General features: G+C 34.2%; 1 protein-coding gene across 6 annotated transcripts in view; it reads right to left on the bottom strand.

The window, feature by feature from the left end:
- VMP1 (vacuole membrane protein 1) overlaps positions 1 to 16,060 on the bottom strand; it is a 131,196-nt gene that overhangs the window by 26,836 nt on the left and 88,300 nt on the right. For all 6 annotated transcript variants that reach the window (XM_042255320.2, XM_042255319.2, XM_042255318.2 and 3 more), the window contains 2 exons: positions 6,293 to 6,373; positions 2,393 to 2,509 (listed from right to left, as the gene is read on the bottom strand). In XM_042255320.2, the coding sequence (XP_042111254.1) occupies positions 2,393 to 2,509; positions 6,293 to 6,373 (198 nt within the window). The remainder of the gene's footprint in view (positions 1 to 2,392; positions 2,510 to 6,292; positions 6,374 to 16,060) is intronic.

Below are 16,060 nucleotides of genomic sequence, written 5' to 3'. Positions count from 1 at the left end.
AACCCTTAATTAACATTAGGTGGGTTGATTTCTTTTAAGGGATGTTTAACAGATAGCAAGATATAAATAAAAGTAACAGTATATATCAAGGGAAGTTTAAACTGAGGAAAAAAGAGAAGAGGACCAGAAGAGTTTACTATCAGATTACAGAAAAGTCTGTGTGTAGTGTCTGCCCTATTGTTTTAGAAATACTTGTAATGTTTATATTACTCACTAATACTGCTTACCCAAGGAATGAGAAATGTTTGTGGCCCTGAGCTACATCTGGATGCACATCAAGTGACCTGCCTTTAGAAAGTATGTCTGTCTGATACAACGGAACACAACAAACATATCCCGTGGTCTCAGTTTAGTGAAGGAACTCAGATTTTTTTCCTTTCAGAAACACAGATAGATTTCGTATTCTTTCTTTGCTTCCACATAGATACAGGGAATGAATGAGCTTTGACTTTAGAGTTTGGTTTGAATTCTAGGCCCTCCCATCTATGAAATGTGGATAATAACCACATCACAGGATTGTTCTGAGATAACCAATGCAAACTGCTTGGCATAGGTCCTGACAAATAACAGGCCTTAAACATTTCAGTTTTTGTGATCATATAAATAAATTACAGTAAGGCAATGCAAAAGAGTGGAAAGAACAATGAAGTTGAAGCCAAAAGACTCAGGTTCAAATTCCAGCTGTTACTTACTCTTTTAGGCAACTATCGCCTACTTCCTTCTCTAAGTTTGATAATTACAAAATGGGAGTAATAATTTCTCTATCCCAGGATTATAAGAATTAAATCAGATGGCATACATTAAGTACTTTAAAGTGTGAAGCACTATATTAAAAAATTAAGCATTACTATCATAACTTGAAAAAAAAAACTGAGAATGTTAAAAACTCTATTTAACTATAGGGTACTTTCAGCATAATATATTTTACCATATTTTATAGAAAGTATAATTCATAAAGCAGAATATATAAAGTTTATGGATTCCTAGAGAAGTTGCTGTTATAAAGGGAATGAAAAGAATCTGTTATCGTACCTTAAGTATTAACACTCTCAAAGGATTTCAAAAAGCAAAATGACTTTATTATTAGAAAAATCCTATTACAGTATTTTAAATCTTAACCAAATAACTAGCATTCCAGTATTTAAAAACCCATTGTCTTGAACAACACACTTACTTAATATAAGTAGGAGAAACTATATTCCTTGAAGGAGAAAAAGTCTTGAAATTTTAAGTGATTATCATGGCAGGATTAGAAGACAAGCTCAATAAACTCACCCTAAACACCAAAATCTAGTATTAGAAACTGGGCAGGCAGAAGTAGCTCAAGTTTTCCTTTTTTTTTAAAAAAAAAAATAATTTATTTATCTGTTTGGCTGCCTCGGGTCTTAGCTGTGGCACATGGGATCTTCACCGTGGTGCACACTCTCTAGTTGCAGTGTGTAGGCTTACTTGCCCCCTCGACCGGGGATTGAACCTGCTCCCCCTGCATGGCCAGGCGGATTCTTGACCTTCAAGTCTTCCTTTTTATTCCTCTCTTGTAAGAACTGGAGGTAGAGAGGTGGTGAGTAGAAACTTGGGGGACAGATGTCCTTTCAATTATTATGGAATCAGAGCAGGGTTGAAGACATTACTCACTGTTCCTCTGGTGAATGCTTCCTTGCAAGCCTCATTAATTAAGATAATCTTTTCCATGTTAACTCTATTTTATTCCAGTAGGATTTGCTTTTTATACTACTCCTATCAACTCATATCAAAGTCTTAGAAGCATATATTCATCTCCTCTTATTTAAGTCCTTGGTCTCTTTTCTGTGCTCTAGCACACACGCACACCCCCACACCCTTATCCTAAAGACTATGTTAAAGTGGCTTCGAGACTAGCAGATTCTCACTTCTCTAACCAAAACCCACAGCTCTTCGCCTCCTCAGGGCCCACTTTCTTCTCCATTCTCCACACTAACACCTGGCTGGTATTTTGTAAAGGATACTGGTGCCTTGAGAGGAAGTGTTATATATAGAATATGTGAAAGAAAAGTAGAATTAATGAAAGAGAATACTTCCTCAGCTCATGATCAGTTTTTGTTTGGTAAAAGTCTTGGATTAAAAGTTTCAGAAGGCAAAAGTAAAATAAAGAGAGAGAGAAAGGAAGGGACAAAAGAAAAAAAGAAGGAAAGAAATAAAACAAGGAAGAAAGAGGGGAATAATTTTCCAACAGAAGGGAAAACTGCCCCCAGTTCAGTAATCTTCAGTGATGTTCTGTGTCTGAATACCAATGCACCAAGAAGCAGAACTCAAAATCCTAACAATTTGTCTTGCAAAGAGCAAGGGGAATATGTTTTCAGTGCCTTTTAATGGGTTCATCATCATTGAGCAGGGAGTCAAAGGGTATAATTACCTGGATATGCATTTTAATTATTGCTTTTCCAATCAGGGTTGCACCAAAGAAAGTCCAAAAAGGTACAAGAAAGTGTCCACATGTGATTCCAGCCAGATCAAACAAAGGATTTGGAATCTATTCAAAAAAGAAAAAGTAAAATGAAACGTCCATATATAATCCAAAAACAGTTTAATTTTACTAGCTACAGGTGTGTGGAATTATGCATTAATCCTTGTCTACCACTGCAAAGAGAGGTATGGATTCCCTGATCAGTGCTAGACTGTCTGGAATTCAATCCCATTCGGTAGATACTTGACCATTTGACAGCAGTGAGGTATAAATGAAGAAAAAGCCTCAAGATTATTTCAGTAGTTATTAGGGTCCTAAAATCTTTGGCTTGAAATAAGGTTATCTAGAAAGTGCTCCACTCTATAGAAAACATTCTTGTAAATTCACAAATACATTTACAGGTGGGATATGCTTTCATTTTTCAACATTAAAAAGTTAATTATTTGTATTTTACTGTATGACAGTCCAAGGCCACAGGGCCATGTGATTTATTCTAGGAAAAAATCAAGTGTGGAAACACAGAGCACAGATACAGATGTTGTGAATACTCAGTCCCAGACAAAGAAGTGATTCACAACAAATACTTTTCCTGAATATTCCCACATTTCAAGAATGCTAAAAGATAATTTCATGCAAAAATGCAAAGCAACCACAAGCTGTTTCTGAGCACTTCATCCATTCTTCTCCCAAAGAAGGACTCTTGTCCTTGTGTCTGTTGGTGGAACCATTCATAAGCTAATTAATTTATATAATTTCATGTTTGCACTTCCAAGGAAAAGTCCAGTTGTTTAAAAGATATTTGTCACGTATTTTTTTTAAAACAATGCCATAACTAACTCAGATTTCAAGTATTCTTTTATTAATAATACTCAAATTCAATAATACAATTTTTCTTATCCAAATTTAAATGCTTTCTGTAATTTCATGTCTTACAACCATTTAATAATTGTATCACTTCCACATCCTTATAACCGTCATTTCTTTTATTTCCTCATATGACTCTCACAACTCTATGAATTAAAATTTTAATAGAGTCCCCTTATTATCAGGCTTAACCGCATACTGAAATGGAAATTAAAGTATACAAGATATGCAAATCAGAGTGGATAAAAATTAGAAATTGTATGTTGGATACTCTCAGAAGAGAATAATCAATGTTTGTTATTACAAAGGCATGTTATTTACTTTTTTTCAATTGTTAACCTAATATACAGAAAGGAAGATTAGAATAAAAAGAACTATTATGTAGCTTTGAGACTTTCCCTCTGCTAGCTTTGTTTATCTTAGTTTAAATGTTAACAACAAAATTACTAATTAATAAACTTCTCCTTACCTTACTCTTTACTTACCTCACCTTAAATCAAGTATATATATTTTTAATACTTTAATATATATATTAATTTCCTAGAGGGTCAGATCTATCAATTTATGTTAAAAATTGACTATTCCTAGTCAAAAATAAAGAAGACTGGCCAGCATAGAAAGTGGAATTTTAGCAGGGAAGATACAGGTATAGGTGAATGCCAAAGAATAAATACTTTTGCTTCAATAAATCGAAGGTACTTGTATTTTCCCCAGGAATGAGGAAAGCTAACTCTTACTGAATTGTTATGTGCTTTTCTAGGATTTTTACATCAACTCAATTTCCAAAACAATGTTATATGATATGACATCCATTTTATAGATAAGAAAAGTGAGACAGACAGGTCAAGCAATTTGTTCATAATCAGTGGCGGCAGAGCAGGCTTTCAACCCAAGCAACACGGCTCCCACACTATTCTCTTAGCTTCTAAACTAAGGATATTATCACCGTTTAGGCCTCTCAGCTTAATCCTATACTGCTGGGTTTCCACAGTACCTTTCACTTAGCACACTCTCCCTCACTAGATTTCAGGATCCTTGAGAAAAGGAAATACAGCTTTCACTTCTTTGTCCAAGCACTCGGGTTGATTCAAAGCTGATGAATCCTCATGGGATCGCAGAGTCAGACACAACTGAGCGACTGAACTGACTAAATTCTCATATCAGTAATGAGTGTCTTGATGCCCTATTTTAAAACTTAGAAATGTGAAAGTCGCTTAGTCGTGTCTGACTCTTTGTGACCCCATGGACTATACAGCCCATGGAATTCTTCAGGCCAGAACACTGGCGTGGGTAGACTTTCCCTTCTCCAGGGGATCTTCCCAACCCAGGGGAAGACCCCTGGGATCGCGCCCAGGTCTCCCTCACTACAGACGGATTCTTTACCAGCTGAGCCACAAGGGAAGCCCAAGAATACTGAAGTGGGTAGCCTATCCCTTCTCCAGAGGATCTTCCCAAGCCAGGAATCGAACTGGGGTCTCCTGCATTACAGGTGGATTCTTTACCAAGTGAGCCATCAGGGAAGTCCCAAAATTAGAAAACTAGGGCTCAAAGAGAGTAAACTGACTGAAATTACATAGCTAGGAGGAAAATCTGGTTTAAGAACCTAAGTAAGCCCGACTCCAAAACCAGTTCTCCTCTCACTGCATCACACTACAACATACCTAAACACTGCTCAAATATTTGTCAATATTATGATAAAGAGCTTCTCCAATAAAAAGAAAAGTTAGATGATGAAACTTTCAAGTACTGCCAGGGTTAAAAGACAGTACCAGAGGCACGTGTATATTTTAGACTGTCTCTAGAATGCTGATCGCTTGCTGCTGCTCTTCGGCTGCTATCATGCCTGGCTCTTTGCAACCCCATAGAGGTAGCGTGCCAGGCTCCTTTGCGTTGCCCTCCACTGTCTCCTGGAGTTTGCTCAAATTTACGTCCATCGAGTGAGTGATGCTATCTAACCATCTCATCCTCTGCCGCTCCCTTCTCCCTTTGCCTTCAAGCTTTCCCAGCATCAGGGTCTTTTCCAGTGACTCGGCTCTTCACATGAGGTGATCAAAGTATTGGGGCTTCAGCAACAGTCCTTCCGATGAATATTCAGGGTTGATTTACTGTAAATTTTGGCACCAAATGTCTTTCCTTTTTGGGTATGTACTTTGCTATGGTGGGAACGAGGGTACTCAGATATATTCATATTCTAATACATACTGGGTAAAGAAACTATGTGCCAGCAGGTAATAATCTTCTGAGTTTTACTTACAGTTGCAACTTTTATCATATTAACTAGTTATTCTGGCCAAATCTACCACTGAACTATCAAGAATTTTATACAAACTACCAAAGAAAACTTAGATCAAAATGCTTCATTTCAAATATAACTGTTTCTATTATATTAGAAAAGCACCAAGATAAACATCAACTCAACAAGGATTGTCAATTTCACAAATTTGCAATTTGAGACATTAAGTTTTGTTTTTTTTAAGTTTCTTGTGTGAGACACAAACAGTTTGACACAGATAGTTTCTTAGTTCACTGTGGCCACAGATGCCCTTAATCTTGCCACAGATGTTTCAACTACCAAGCTAGGTATTACAGTCACTTAAGGAGGTTTTATATGAATTCTTCCTTATAACTATATGCCTGAGGCTTTGGAAAAGGAGTACCTATCTCCAACTCTGAAAAGAATGAAGTCATTGCTATTTGTTTAAATGCACTTCATTATATATTCTTTATGGGAGGGATCGATTTTGTCTCTTTTTTCTTACTGAATCAAGCCATTTAGGTTTGAAGTCATCATGGCAGGATGAAATACTTACAAGTCAGTAAATAAGATAGAAAGCTAACCAACAGCAAACAGCTCATTTGATGAGTAAGATGAATGATTAATAAAATTACATACTCATTAAAAGTGGTAACTTTTAAAAAATTCATACACTTTAAAAACAAATTGAATCAAAATATAAATCCACCGTTTAAGTACAATTTACTTACTGAAGCACAGGCCAGAATTCCAAAAAATCCAACCTTCTGTACTAGATTTTGAACTGCCAGTTTAGCCCGGGAGGCGAAATCCTGTATAAAAGGAGGATATCAAAACATTAATGATCCCCTCAGTTGCCTATTTTATACAGTTTCAATAGTGTATATGTGTCAATCCCAAACTCCCAATTCCTCCAAAAGAAGGGTATATATGCATATGTATGCCTGATTTATTTTCCTGAGCAGTAGCACCTAACACAACTGTGTAATTTACTCCAATAAAAATTAACTAAAAAAAATTAATGAAAAGTAGAAGAAGGAAAGATGGCTCTTTACAGTTTATGATATTAAATGTCTAATAATTTGAAAGCAGTGACTCATTTAATAAGATGATATTTAAAAAAATCACGGCAGGTTGCACTGAAAAACATGTGAATAAAATCTTCACAAAAAATTAACTACACAACCTTAAAGATAAACTTATAATACATTTCAAGAATCAGCCAAGACACTGTTACTGCATTTTTTTGGTTTTCTTTGGATTATCTAGAGATGAACAAAATGTTATAAACCAACCATAAACCAATCCATTTTTTTTTTGGAAATGTTAGTTTACTACTTTGTCATTCCTTTAATAATTCACAAGACTTACTCCCTGATTAACATCAGGGTAGGAAATCAAAGAATTTTCCAAGACAGAAAATGAAGACACCTCTACTGATCACTAGCCATAAGATGGAAAAAAAAAAACAGTTATGTGGCAGTAACTTAGCATTCATTACCCCCAAAACGAATAACATCCTACACTGCAAAGTTTGTGCTAGAAATAAAAATGGTTTTCACAAACATCTTACTGAAAAGGCTCAAGCCTTTCCGTAACCCCGGGGTGCAAGTAGAGTAGATTCTTCAGACTCTAAAATCAGTCCTCTTCTTATTTCCCCATGTCGTCTCCCAGACTGAAATGTACATTTGGCTGGGTAGTTTATTCCACACTCTTCTTCTTCTAGCATGTCCATGCTAAAACTATATTTATTTATTTTTTTCTCAATAATCTTAAAGAATATTCATAATATAAATGATAGAAGGTTCCTTCATAGAATAGGAATAGGGTTTAAAGCATTTGTGGATTCCGACTTAAAAAAACAAACACACCAAAACCACTTTAACCCAAAATATTATGTTGAACAGTTCTATCAAATTACCACAACAGTGAATACTGAAATTAAAAAAAAAAAAAAGGGAAGACCTTCCTCCTACTTGTTGAGGATGGTGAGAAAGTCAAAGCAATTAAAGCAATAATATATATTTTTAAAGACGTTAGCAGTTAATACAGATACTTTCAAGTTCAAACATATAGACTCTCAAAGTTAATCATTAAATTCTACAATGTAATTTTGTAATTTTACAACTTATTTTCAAAGACAGAATGTTTCTTTTCAGATTAGGCTTACTATTTCAGTAAATAAACTGTTTCAGATTTAATATTTTTAAACAACTGAATTACCATAGCAAAGAGTTCTTTGTATTAAAAAAAAATATTTCTAACTGAAGATTTAATTTTTTCTTAAAATTAACATTTATTGCATTAAATGTGAAACACTGATTTTATTGATTTAAAAACTGTTTAGGGATATATAATGAAATCAGTTTTCCTACTAACATTAAAAACAAATTACACTTCCATGTTTTCAATAACTTACATAATTCACAAATTACTAAATTTGTAATTCATAAAAGCACTAAATAAAAACTGGCCATAATTAATAGAAATGTTTTGAGTTTCACATATACCAAAGAATACTATTAGATTATAATTAGTTATAAAATTTTAATTACTATAGCCCAAGTGTTAAAAATATAAATTCAGGAAAATGTCTTTCTTTACAGCTCTTAATATCTTCATAGCAAATCTACTTTAGTGAAAGATGGTATTCACCTGTGAAGAGAAAGTAAAAGAAAACAAAAACTATACTAATTTTATTTTAAAAACAACAAAAGTTTTTATAAAGCTATCTTCCAAGTTAGATTAATATAGGAACATTTTTCTACCACAGAATTTATGCAATCCTCAATATATAAAGTTACAAAAAATTCATTTTTTGCGTAAAATGGTGTAGACAAGATCAACAAAGCATTGAATTTGAAAGGTTTGTTGTCCTGTTTCCCTTTATCTTAAATTCAAGGCTTTAGAATTCTGCATTTATTTAAAGCAAGTGACTATGATAGTGCCATTATTTTAAACATGTTATTTTTCTACTACAGAGACAAACATACATACATTTAAATTAGAAAACAGGTATGATTATATTTGTTGGTTACATAGAGGAGAAAATATTTAACATTATGCAGATCAGCTAACATACAAAATAATAAAATAGGTAAGCCTTCATAAGTTCAAGAAATCATGTTTTAAAAAACATTCTGAAAGTAAGGAGCTGTTTTATCCCTTGACATAATTTCTTTACTCATCCGAAATGAGACAAAAACAACGGAAAAGAGACTCCCTGTTCTTTTGGATGCCTGGGTGCTCATCATCAATTATCCTTAAGAGCACTTCAAGAATCTTCGTTTGAAGGAAAACAGTCACTCTACCCAAATCAGTGAAATAGAAAGCTCTCTTTACTCTCTCTCTTTCTTCTTTTTCAAATTAACTTTTAGCTGGCATGTCTCACAAAGAAAATAAGTTAAGTGCCTTTTTAATAGGGAGCTTTACTTTTTAAAAAGCCTGAAAGTCATCTACTGAAAACAGATTTCATAAATCTTATTATGTGTTACACACACACACACACACACACACACACACACACAGAATGACCATGCTACTTTCAGTTCCTATTAATTTATTTTCCATGTCTTTCACAATATTCTCGGAATTAAAATTATATTTATATGTTAAATAACCCAGAAAAATTTATTTAAATTAAACTAATAAGTCTGCACAGTTACTTTCATTACAAGAAACCAACAGCAGGAGTATACAGCTCGAGGCAGAATTTTGTTTTTCCTTGCCAGAATAATGAAAACAAACTCAAGGAAGCATTATACTGGTATCTGTACCAAATCTGAAATATTTTACAATGGTAAATTAACTCATGTTTAGATCTCATAACCATAACTGTATTTTGTTGCTTTTAAACTTATTTCACTTTTAAAGTCATATTCAAAACTTACTGGTATAGCTTTAAAGGCTCTGTTCACATATTTATTAAAAACATCATTTTTAAATTGTCTAAAATGTTCTACACATTAAATGCAGTTATATGTTTTTGTTTGCTGCTCTGCAATTTTAAAAGTTTTTATTTTTAAACAACTTCAATACTTTATCATTTGCATAATCTGATAGCTTTCTAATGATGTAAAAGGAACATTTTCTATGCATTAAAATATTTCAACTTGTGTTCTTTTAAAGAGAGAGAAATGTACTGTAGAAAAAATATTAGAATATAAACCCAACTTACACACACACATTCAGCAAAAAAACCCTCTTTCACTAATGTTTAAAAGAACAGTTTCAAACAAAATTTGCTATTCGGTTTAGCCCATCAGATAAAATAAACTAGCCAAGAAAAAATGTGTACCATAATAAACAATCATTTAAAGGAAAAGTTTAACAAGTCAACATGTTAGGTTTGCAACATTAAAGTTAAATATCAAAGGAAATTTATACTTCATTTTAGTCTTTTTTCTTGTGTTTGTGGGAACAGTGTAGCAAGTTCAATTTGATTACTTCCTCAATTGTCATTCTTCATAAAAAAAATATGTACAACTAAAACCAAATTCCTTTTAACAGTTTCATTTCTCTGGACTCACATTTCACAACGTTTACGTGTTTCACAATTTTAGTGCCCAAGAGATCAGAGTTTCATCCTCTAACTCTACCTAAATAAGTAGTGTGCATTCACAGTTAGTAATCATAGATCACGTTCTACTTTTTAGAAGCAAATAAACAAAATACAAGTAAATAAAATTATCTTTCCCACTCCCACTGACAGCGATTATCATGCTTCTGAAAGTAAGAATGAGAGACACTAGGAACATTTTTCCAATGATTACAGAAGACAAGACGAACAGAAATTGCAGTAAGGACTTAATTCCTGAGATTTCAAGGATTAATAAAGAAAAGCAGACAATGCTTTCCAGTACGAATATTTCTGTACTACTTTTGTTTCGTATTTTTTCCTAAGAAATACTTATGAAGATAAGAGAAACTATATAGCCAATTATAATTAGATTGCAAAATACTAACTTTTGAAGAGGTTCACTTAGATTTAAATATTTGCAATAGTATTTATCTTCAAGTGGTAACAGCAAACCTTTTCACACTCATGATAAGGGATCACATTAAATTCTAAGATTTCCTTAAAAGCAACAGAAAATCTCTAACATGTTAAACGACTGCAATATTACTAGAGACAAATATGTATTTGGTTAACAGCTTATGTTAGTTTGAGCTGATCTATCACCATCAATGTGAGGTAACTGGTCAGCAGTTTTATAAATCAACAGCTTTTTAATATATTATATGTTAAAATTTCTGCTGAGTTAATGCTCTTCTTAGGTGTGACACTGAATTGGCTCCATAGTCCATATTAAAATTCACAGAGCAACTGCTTCAATAATACTTTCTTGTTATAAGAGGAATTTGTATTAAAATAAACTGCATTTGTGAAGTTCTTTTGGCATATAAAAATGACTTGCTAATTTCTGTGTTCTACTCAAATATACTGTATCATGTTATTATTCCGTATTAACCAGAAATGGAGTTAAGACAGTAATAATGACTTAATATTGTAAGTTGTTTTAGCATCATGGACAATCATTCTGAAATATTAACTTGTTAAGATACTAATAACCATGTAATTAAGTATTTTCTACAATGAAATAATATTACATGTGGTAAACAACATAATTAATGGGTATAATTAATTATCATCTTCACAGAAATTAGAATGAAACACAACTCATAATTTTAAAATCTTTCTCCTCTTAAAAACAGAATAAAATGTTTGTTAACTGCAATTTCCTACCTGTTATCAGGACTCTGTCTGAGCTCTCTCACATACAGATATGAATCATTAATTTATTAAATGCAAAATGAACTTTTCACTTTAGTGTTGACAACCTCAACAATATTATTAATATAACTGATATGATTAAATATTACATATTTGAATAGGTCTCCTTTAAATGAAGTATGATTTCAAAGGAGTCACATATCACCTATTCTGTTTTTGAATTATAATGGACTCACACAAACTAGCAATATGAAGATTGTTAGGAAATAAACTCTAGAATTATAAAAGTAGGGGAATTAACTTAATGAAATAAAGTGACTGCGATAATGGAAAATTAATCGATTTTAAATTCAGTACCTATAAGATGCTGGATTATAAAATACAACACATTTTCCCAAAAAAAGTGATCAGAAAAGAATGGTTCAACTACTTTCAAAAATGAAAATTTCAATATCTAATTTATAGATTTTACATAATGAGGCCAGAGATGACAACCGGAATTTCTATTTAAATTGGAAATTAGGGTAAAATTCTATAATCATGCAAACAGGATATATCACACAAACACATTTCAAAAATGCAAAGAAATTTCATTTAAAAAATAATTTATAGAGATTTAGAAGTTTTAATAGGAGATTAGAAGAGTTCTCATTCAAGATACCAACATAGGAGGCTCCTGAACTCATCTCCTCCCATGAACACACTGAACTGAACTCACAACTCCCATCTTCTTCCTGTAAAGTGAAAGGGTTGGCTTCCCACAAACCCACATCTGATGCTCTAAGTTTTAAGACTTCCACCTGATAGACGGGCCCTGCAAACATCTAGCTTTGAATGGGCTTGTGTCCATGAGACCCACAAGGCTATAGTGAACTAAGAGATACCAAAGTAAAAAAGCAGTATTTAGATACCTAAATGGAGAAATAGACACCAATACAGTAAAAGAAGGTGACTCTAATATTCCACTTTTACCAATGGATAGAGCATCCAAACTGAAAATCAATAAGGAAACATTGGAATTAAATGACATGTAAGACGAGCTGGACTTAATAGACATATTTACAGAATAGTCCATTCCAAAGCAGCAGAATATACATTCTTCTTCAGCACACATGGAACATTATCCAGGATAGATCACATATTAGAACATAAGTATTAATAAATTTAAGAAGACTGAAATCATATCAGTATTCTCTTCTGGCCTCAATGGTATGAAATGAAGAATCAATTTCAAGAAGAAAATTGGAAAATTCACAAATATGTGAAGATTTAACCACATGTTACTGAACAATCAATGGGTCAAGGTACTTAAAAGTGAAATAAAAATATTGTCTTGACACAAAAAATTGGAAACGCAAAATTTATGGGATGCAGCAAAAGCGATTCCAAGATAAAAATTCAGAGTGATAAGTGAATACATTAAGAAATAAGATCTCAAACACCTAACTTTATACCTGAAGGAATGAGAGCACATAGAACAAACCAAGTCCAAAGTCAGAAGGGAGGAAATAAAGACATAGTGGAAGTCAATGAAATACACTAGAAAAACAATAGAAAACTCAATGAAACTACAAGGTGTTTTGAAAAGATAATAATTAGACAAAATTTTCATTAGATTCACCAAGAAAGAAAAGAGAGGACTTATAGAAATAAAAGAAAAAGTGAAAGAGGAGACACAACAACTGATACCACACAAATACTAAGGATCATGAGACTACTATGAACAATGACATGCTGAAAAACGGAAAAATCTAGAGAAATGGACAAGTTTCTAGAAACCTACAACTGGCCTACACTGAATCATGAGGAAATAGAAAATGTGAACATACTAACTACTAGTAAGGAGATTGAATTAGTAATCAAAAACCTCCCAACAAAGTAAAGTCCGGCACCAGATGGTTTCACTGGTGAATTCTATCAAATATTTAATGAAGAGCTAACACCAATCTTCTCAAATGCTTCCAAAAAACTGAAGAGGAGGAATCACTTCCAACTCCATTTTAAGAGACCAGCATTAGCCCCAAATCAAAACCAGACAAGGACACTATAAATATAGAAAATTATAGGCCAATATCCCTGATGGACATAGATGGAAAAACCCTTTAAAAAAAATGAGCAAACTTAATTCAACAACACATTAGAAGGGTTATTCACCAGGATCAAATGGGATTTAGACAGCTTCCCTGGTGGCTCAGTGGCAAAGAATCTGCCTGCTAATGCAGGAGACACGGGTTTGATCCCTAGGTCAAAAGACCCCCTGGAGAAGGAAATGGCAACCCACTCCAGTTTCCTTGCCTGAGAAATTCCATAGACAGAGGAGCCTGGTGGGCCACAGTTCATGGGGTTGCAAAAGAGGACACAACTCAGTGACTAAACAACATCCGCAGACTGTGATGCCCACATGATCATCTCACAGCTGCAGAAAAGCATCCGACTAAATCCAACATCCGTTCATCACACAAAGTCTCAAAAAGGGGGTACAGAAGGAATCTAGTACGGCAAGGTCTTGGCTAATATCATAGTCTTGTGAAAAACTGAAAGCTTTTCCTCTAAATTCAGGAACAAGACAGGATGTCCACTCTTACCATTTTTATTCAAATGGAAAATGAAAAAGTAAAGCTGTATCTGTTTGCAGATGATATATTATATACAGAAAATCCTAAATACTTCAGCAAAAAACTGTTAGAACTAATCAACTAATTCAACCAAGTTGGAAGATTTAAAAAAAAAAAAAATCAATATATAAACATCTATTGTGGGGACTTCCGTGGTGGCTCAGTGGTAAAGAATCTGCCTGCCAATGAAGGAGACACGGGTTCGATTCTTGATCTGGGAAGATCCCACCTGCCATGGAGCAACTAAGTGCATATGCCACAAATACTGAGCCTGTGCTCTAGACCCTAGGAGCCGCAACTGCTGGGCCCATGGTGCTGCAACTACTGCCTCTGCTCTGCAACAAGCGAAGCCCCCTCAATGAGAAGCCTGGGCACTGCAACTAGAGAACAGGTCCCACTCACGACAACTAGAGAAAAGAGAAAAGCCCGGGCAGCAGCAAAGATCCAGCACGCCAAAACCAGACAAACAAATAAACACATCTATTGTGCTTCTAGACACTCACAGTGAACTATCAGAAAAAGAAATTGAGAAAATATATGTGTTTACAGTTATACAAAAAAGAATAAAAAACCTAGGAATATATTTAACCAAGGAAGTGGAAAACTTGCATACTGAGCAAAGAAATTAGAAAGACAGGATATAATCATGGATTGGAAAAATATTGTTAAAATGTCCATAACCACTCAGAGCAATCAACAGAATCAAATCAATCCCAAATAAAATTCTAAAAGCATTTTTCACAGTAACAGGAACAATCTTCAAATTTGTATGGAATGACAGAACACCCAGAATAGCTAAAGCAATCTTGGCAAAGATGAACAAAGCTGGAGCCATCATGTTTTCTGATTCCAAACTGTATCACAAGGCATATGATATTGGCTTAAAAACTGACACACAGACCAACAGAAAAGAATGGAGAGCCTAGAAATAAACCCTCATGTATATGATCAATTAGTTTATGACAAAGGAGCCAAGCATATACAATGGGGAAAGAACAGTTTCTTCAATAAATGGTATTGAAAAAAAAAAGATAGCCATACACAAAAGAATCAAACTAGACCCCTATCTTACAACACACACAAAAATCAATTCAAAATGGATTAAACATTAGACCAGATGACCTGAAACCACAAAACTCTTCTTAGAAGTAAACACAGTGGGTAAGCCCCCTGATTTTGGTCTTTGCAAAGATTTTTTTCTTCTTTCATCAGCAACAAGAAAAGTCAACCTACCAACTGGGAGGAAATATCTGCAAACGATGTACCTAATAAGGGGTTAATATCCAAAACATATAGGGAACTCATACAATTCAACAGAAAAGAAAATCTAATTTAAAAACAGGTAGAGGATACGAACAGATATTTTTCCAAAAAGAGACACATATGGCCAACAGGTACAGGAAAAGTTGTTCCACATCACTAATTGCCAGGGATCAAAACCATAATGAGATAACATCTCACAACTGTTAGAATGGCTATCATAAAAGAGACAAGAGATAACATGTTGGCAAAGATGTGGAGAAAAAACAGGTGACTGTTAGTGGGAATGTAAACTGGTACAACCAATATGAAAAGGGAAAGTGAGAAAGTGAAGGCGCTCAGGTGTGTCCGACTCTGTGACCCCATGCACTGCAGCCCACCAGGCTCCTCCATCCATGGGATTCTCCAGGCAAGGACACTGGAGTGGGGTGCCATTGCCTTCTCCAGGGGATCTTCCCCACCCAGGGACGGAAGCCGAGTCTCCCACATTGTAGGCAGACGCTTTACCATCTGAGCTACCAGGGCATTTCTGGGTTTTGATTCAAAAGAATCCCCCGCACAGGACCCAGTTTATGGCAGCATTATTATAATAGCCAAGACATGGAAACAACCTAGATGATTACTGATGGATGAATAGATAAAGAAAATGTGGGATATGATAGACAGACAGACACACACGCTAATATTAGTCATAAAAAACACAGGACTAAATTATCTCACTTATATGTGCAATCTAAATAAAGATCCTGACATCACAGATACAGAAAACCAGGCTGGTGACTGCCAGACGCAGAAGAAGGGAGGGTGGGTGAAATGGGCATAGGTGGTCAAAAAGTACAAACTTCCAGTTAAAAGATAAACTAAGTTCTGGGAATGTAATGTATAGCATG

Source organism: Ovis aries, chromosome 11, assembly GCF_016772045.2.
Source record: "Ovis aries strain OAR_USU_Benz2616 breed Rambouillet chromosome 11, ARS-UI_Ramb_v3.0, whole genome shotgun sequence".
Classification (NCBI taxonomy): Eukaryota; Metazoa; Chordata; class Mammalia; order Artiodactyla; family Bovidae; genus Ovis; species Ovis aries.
The sequence above is the reverse complement of the archived record's forward strand: the minus strand, read 5'-3'. Positions and strand labels throughout refer to the sequence as shown.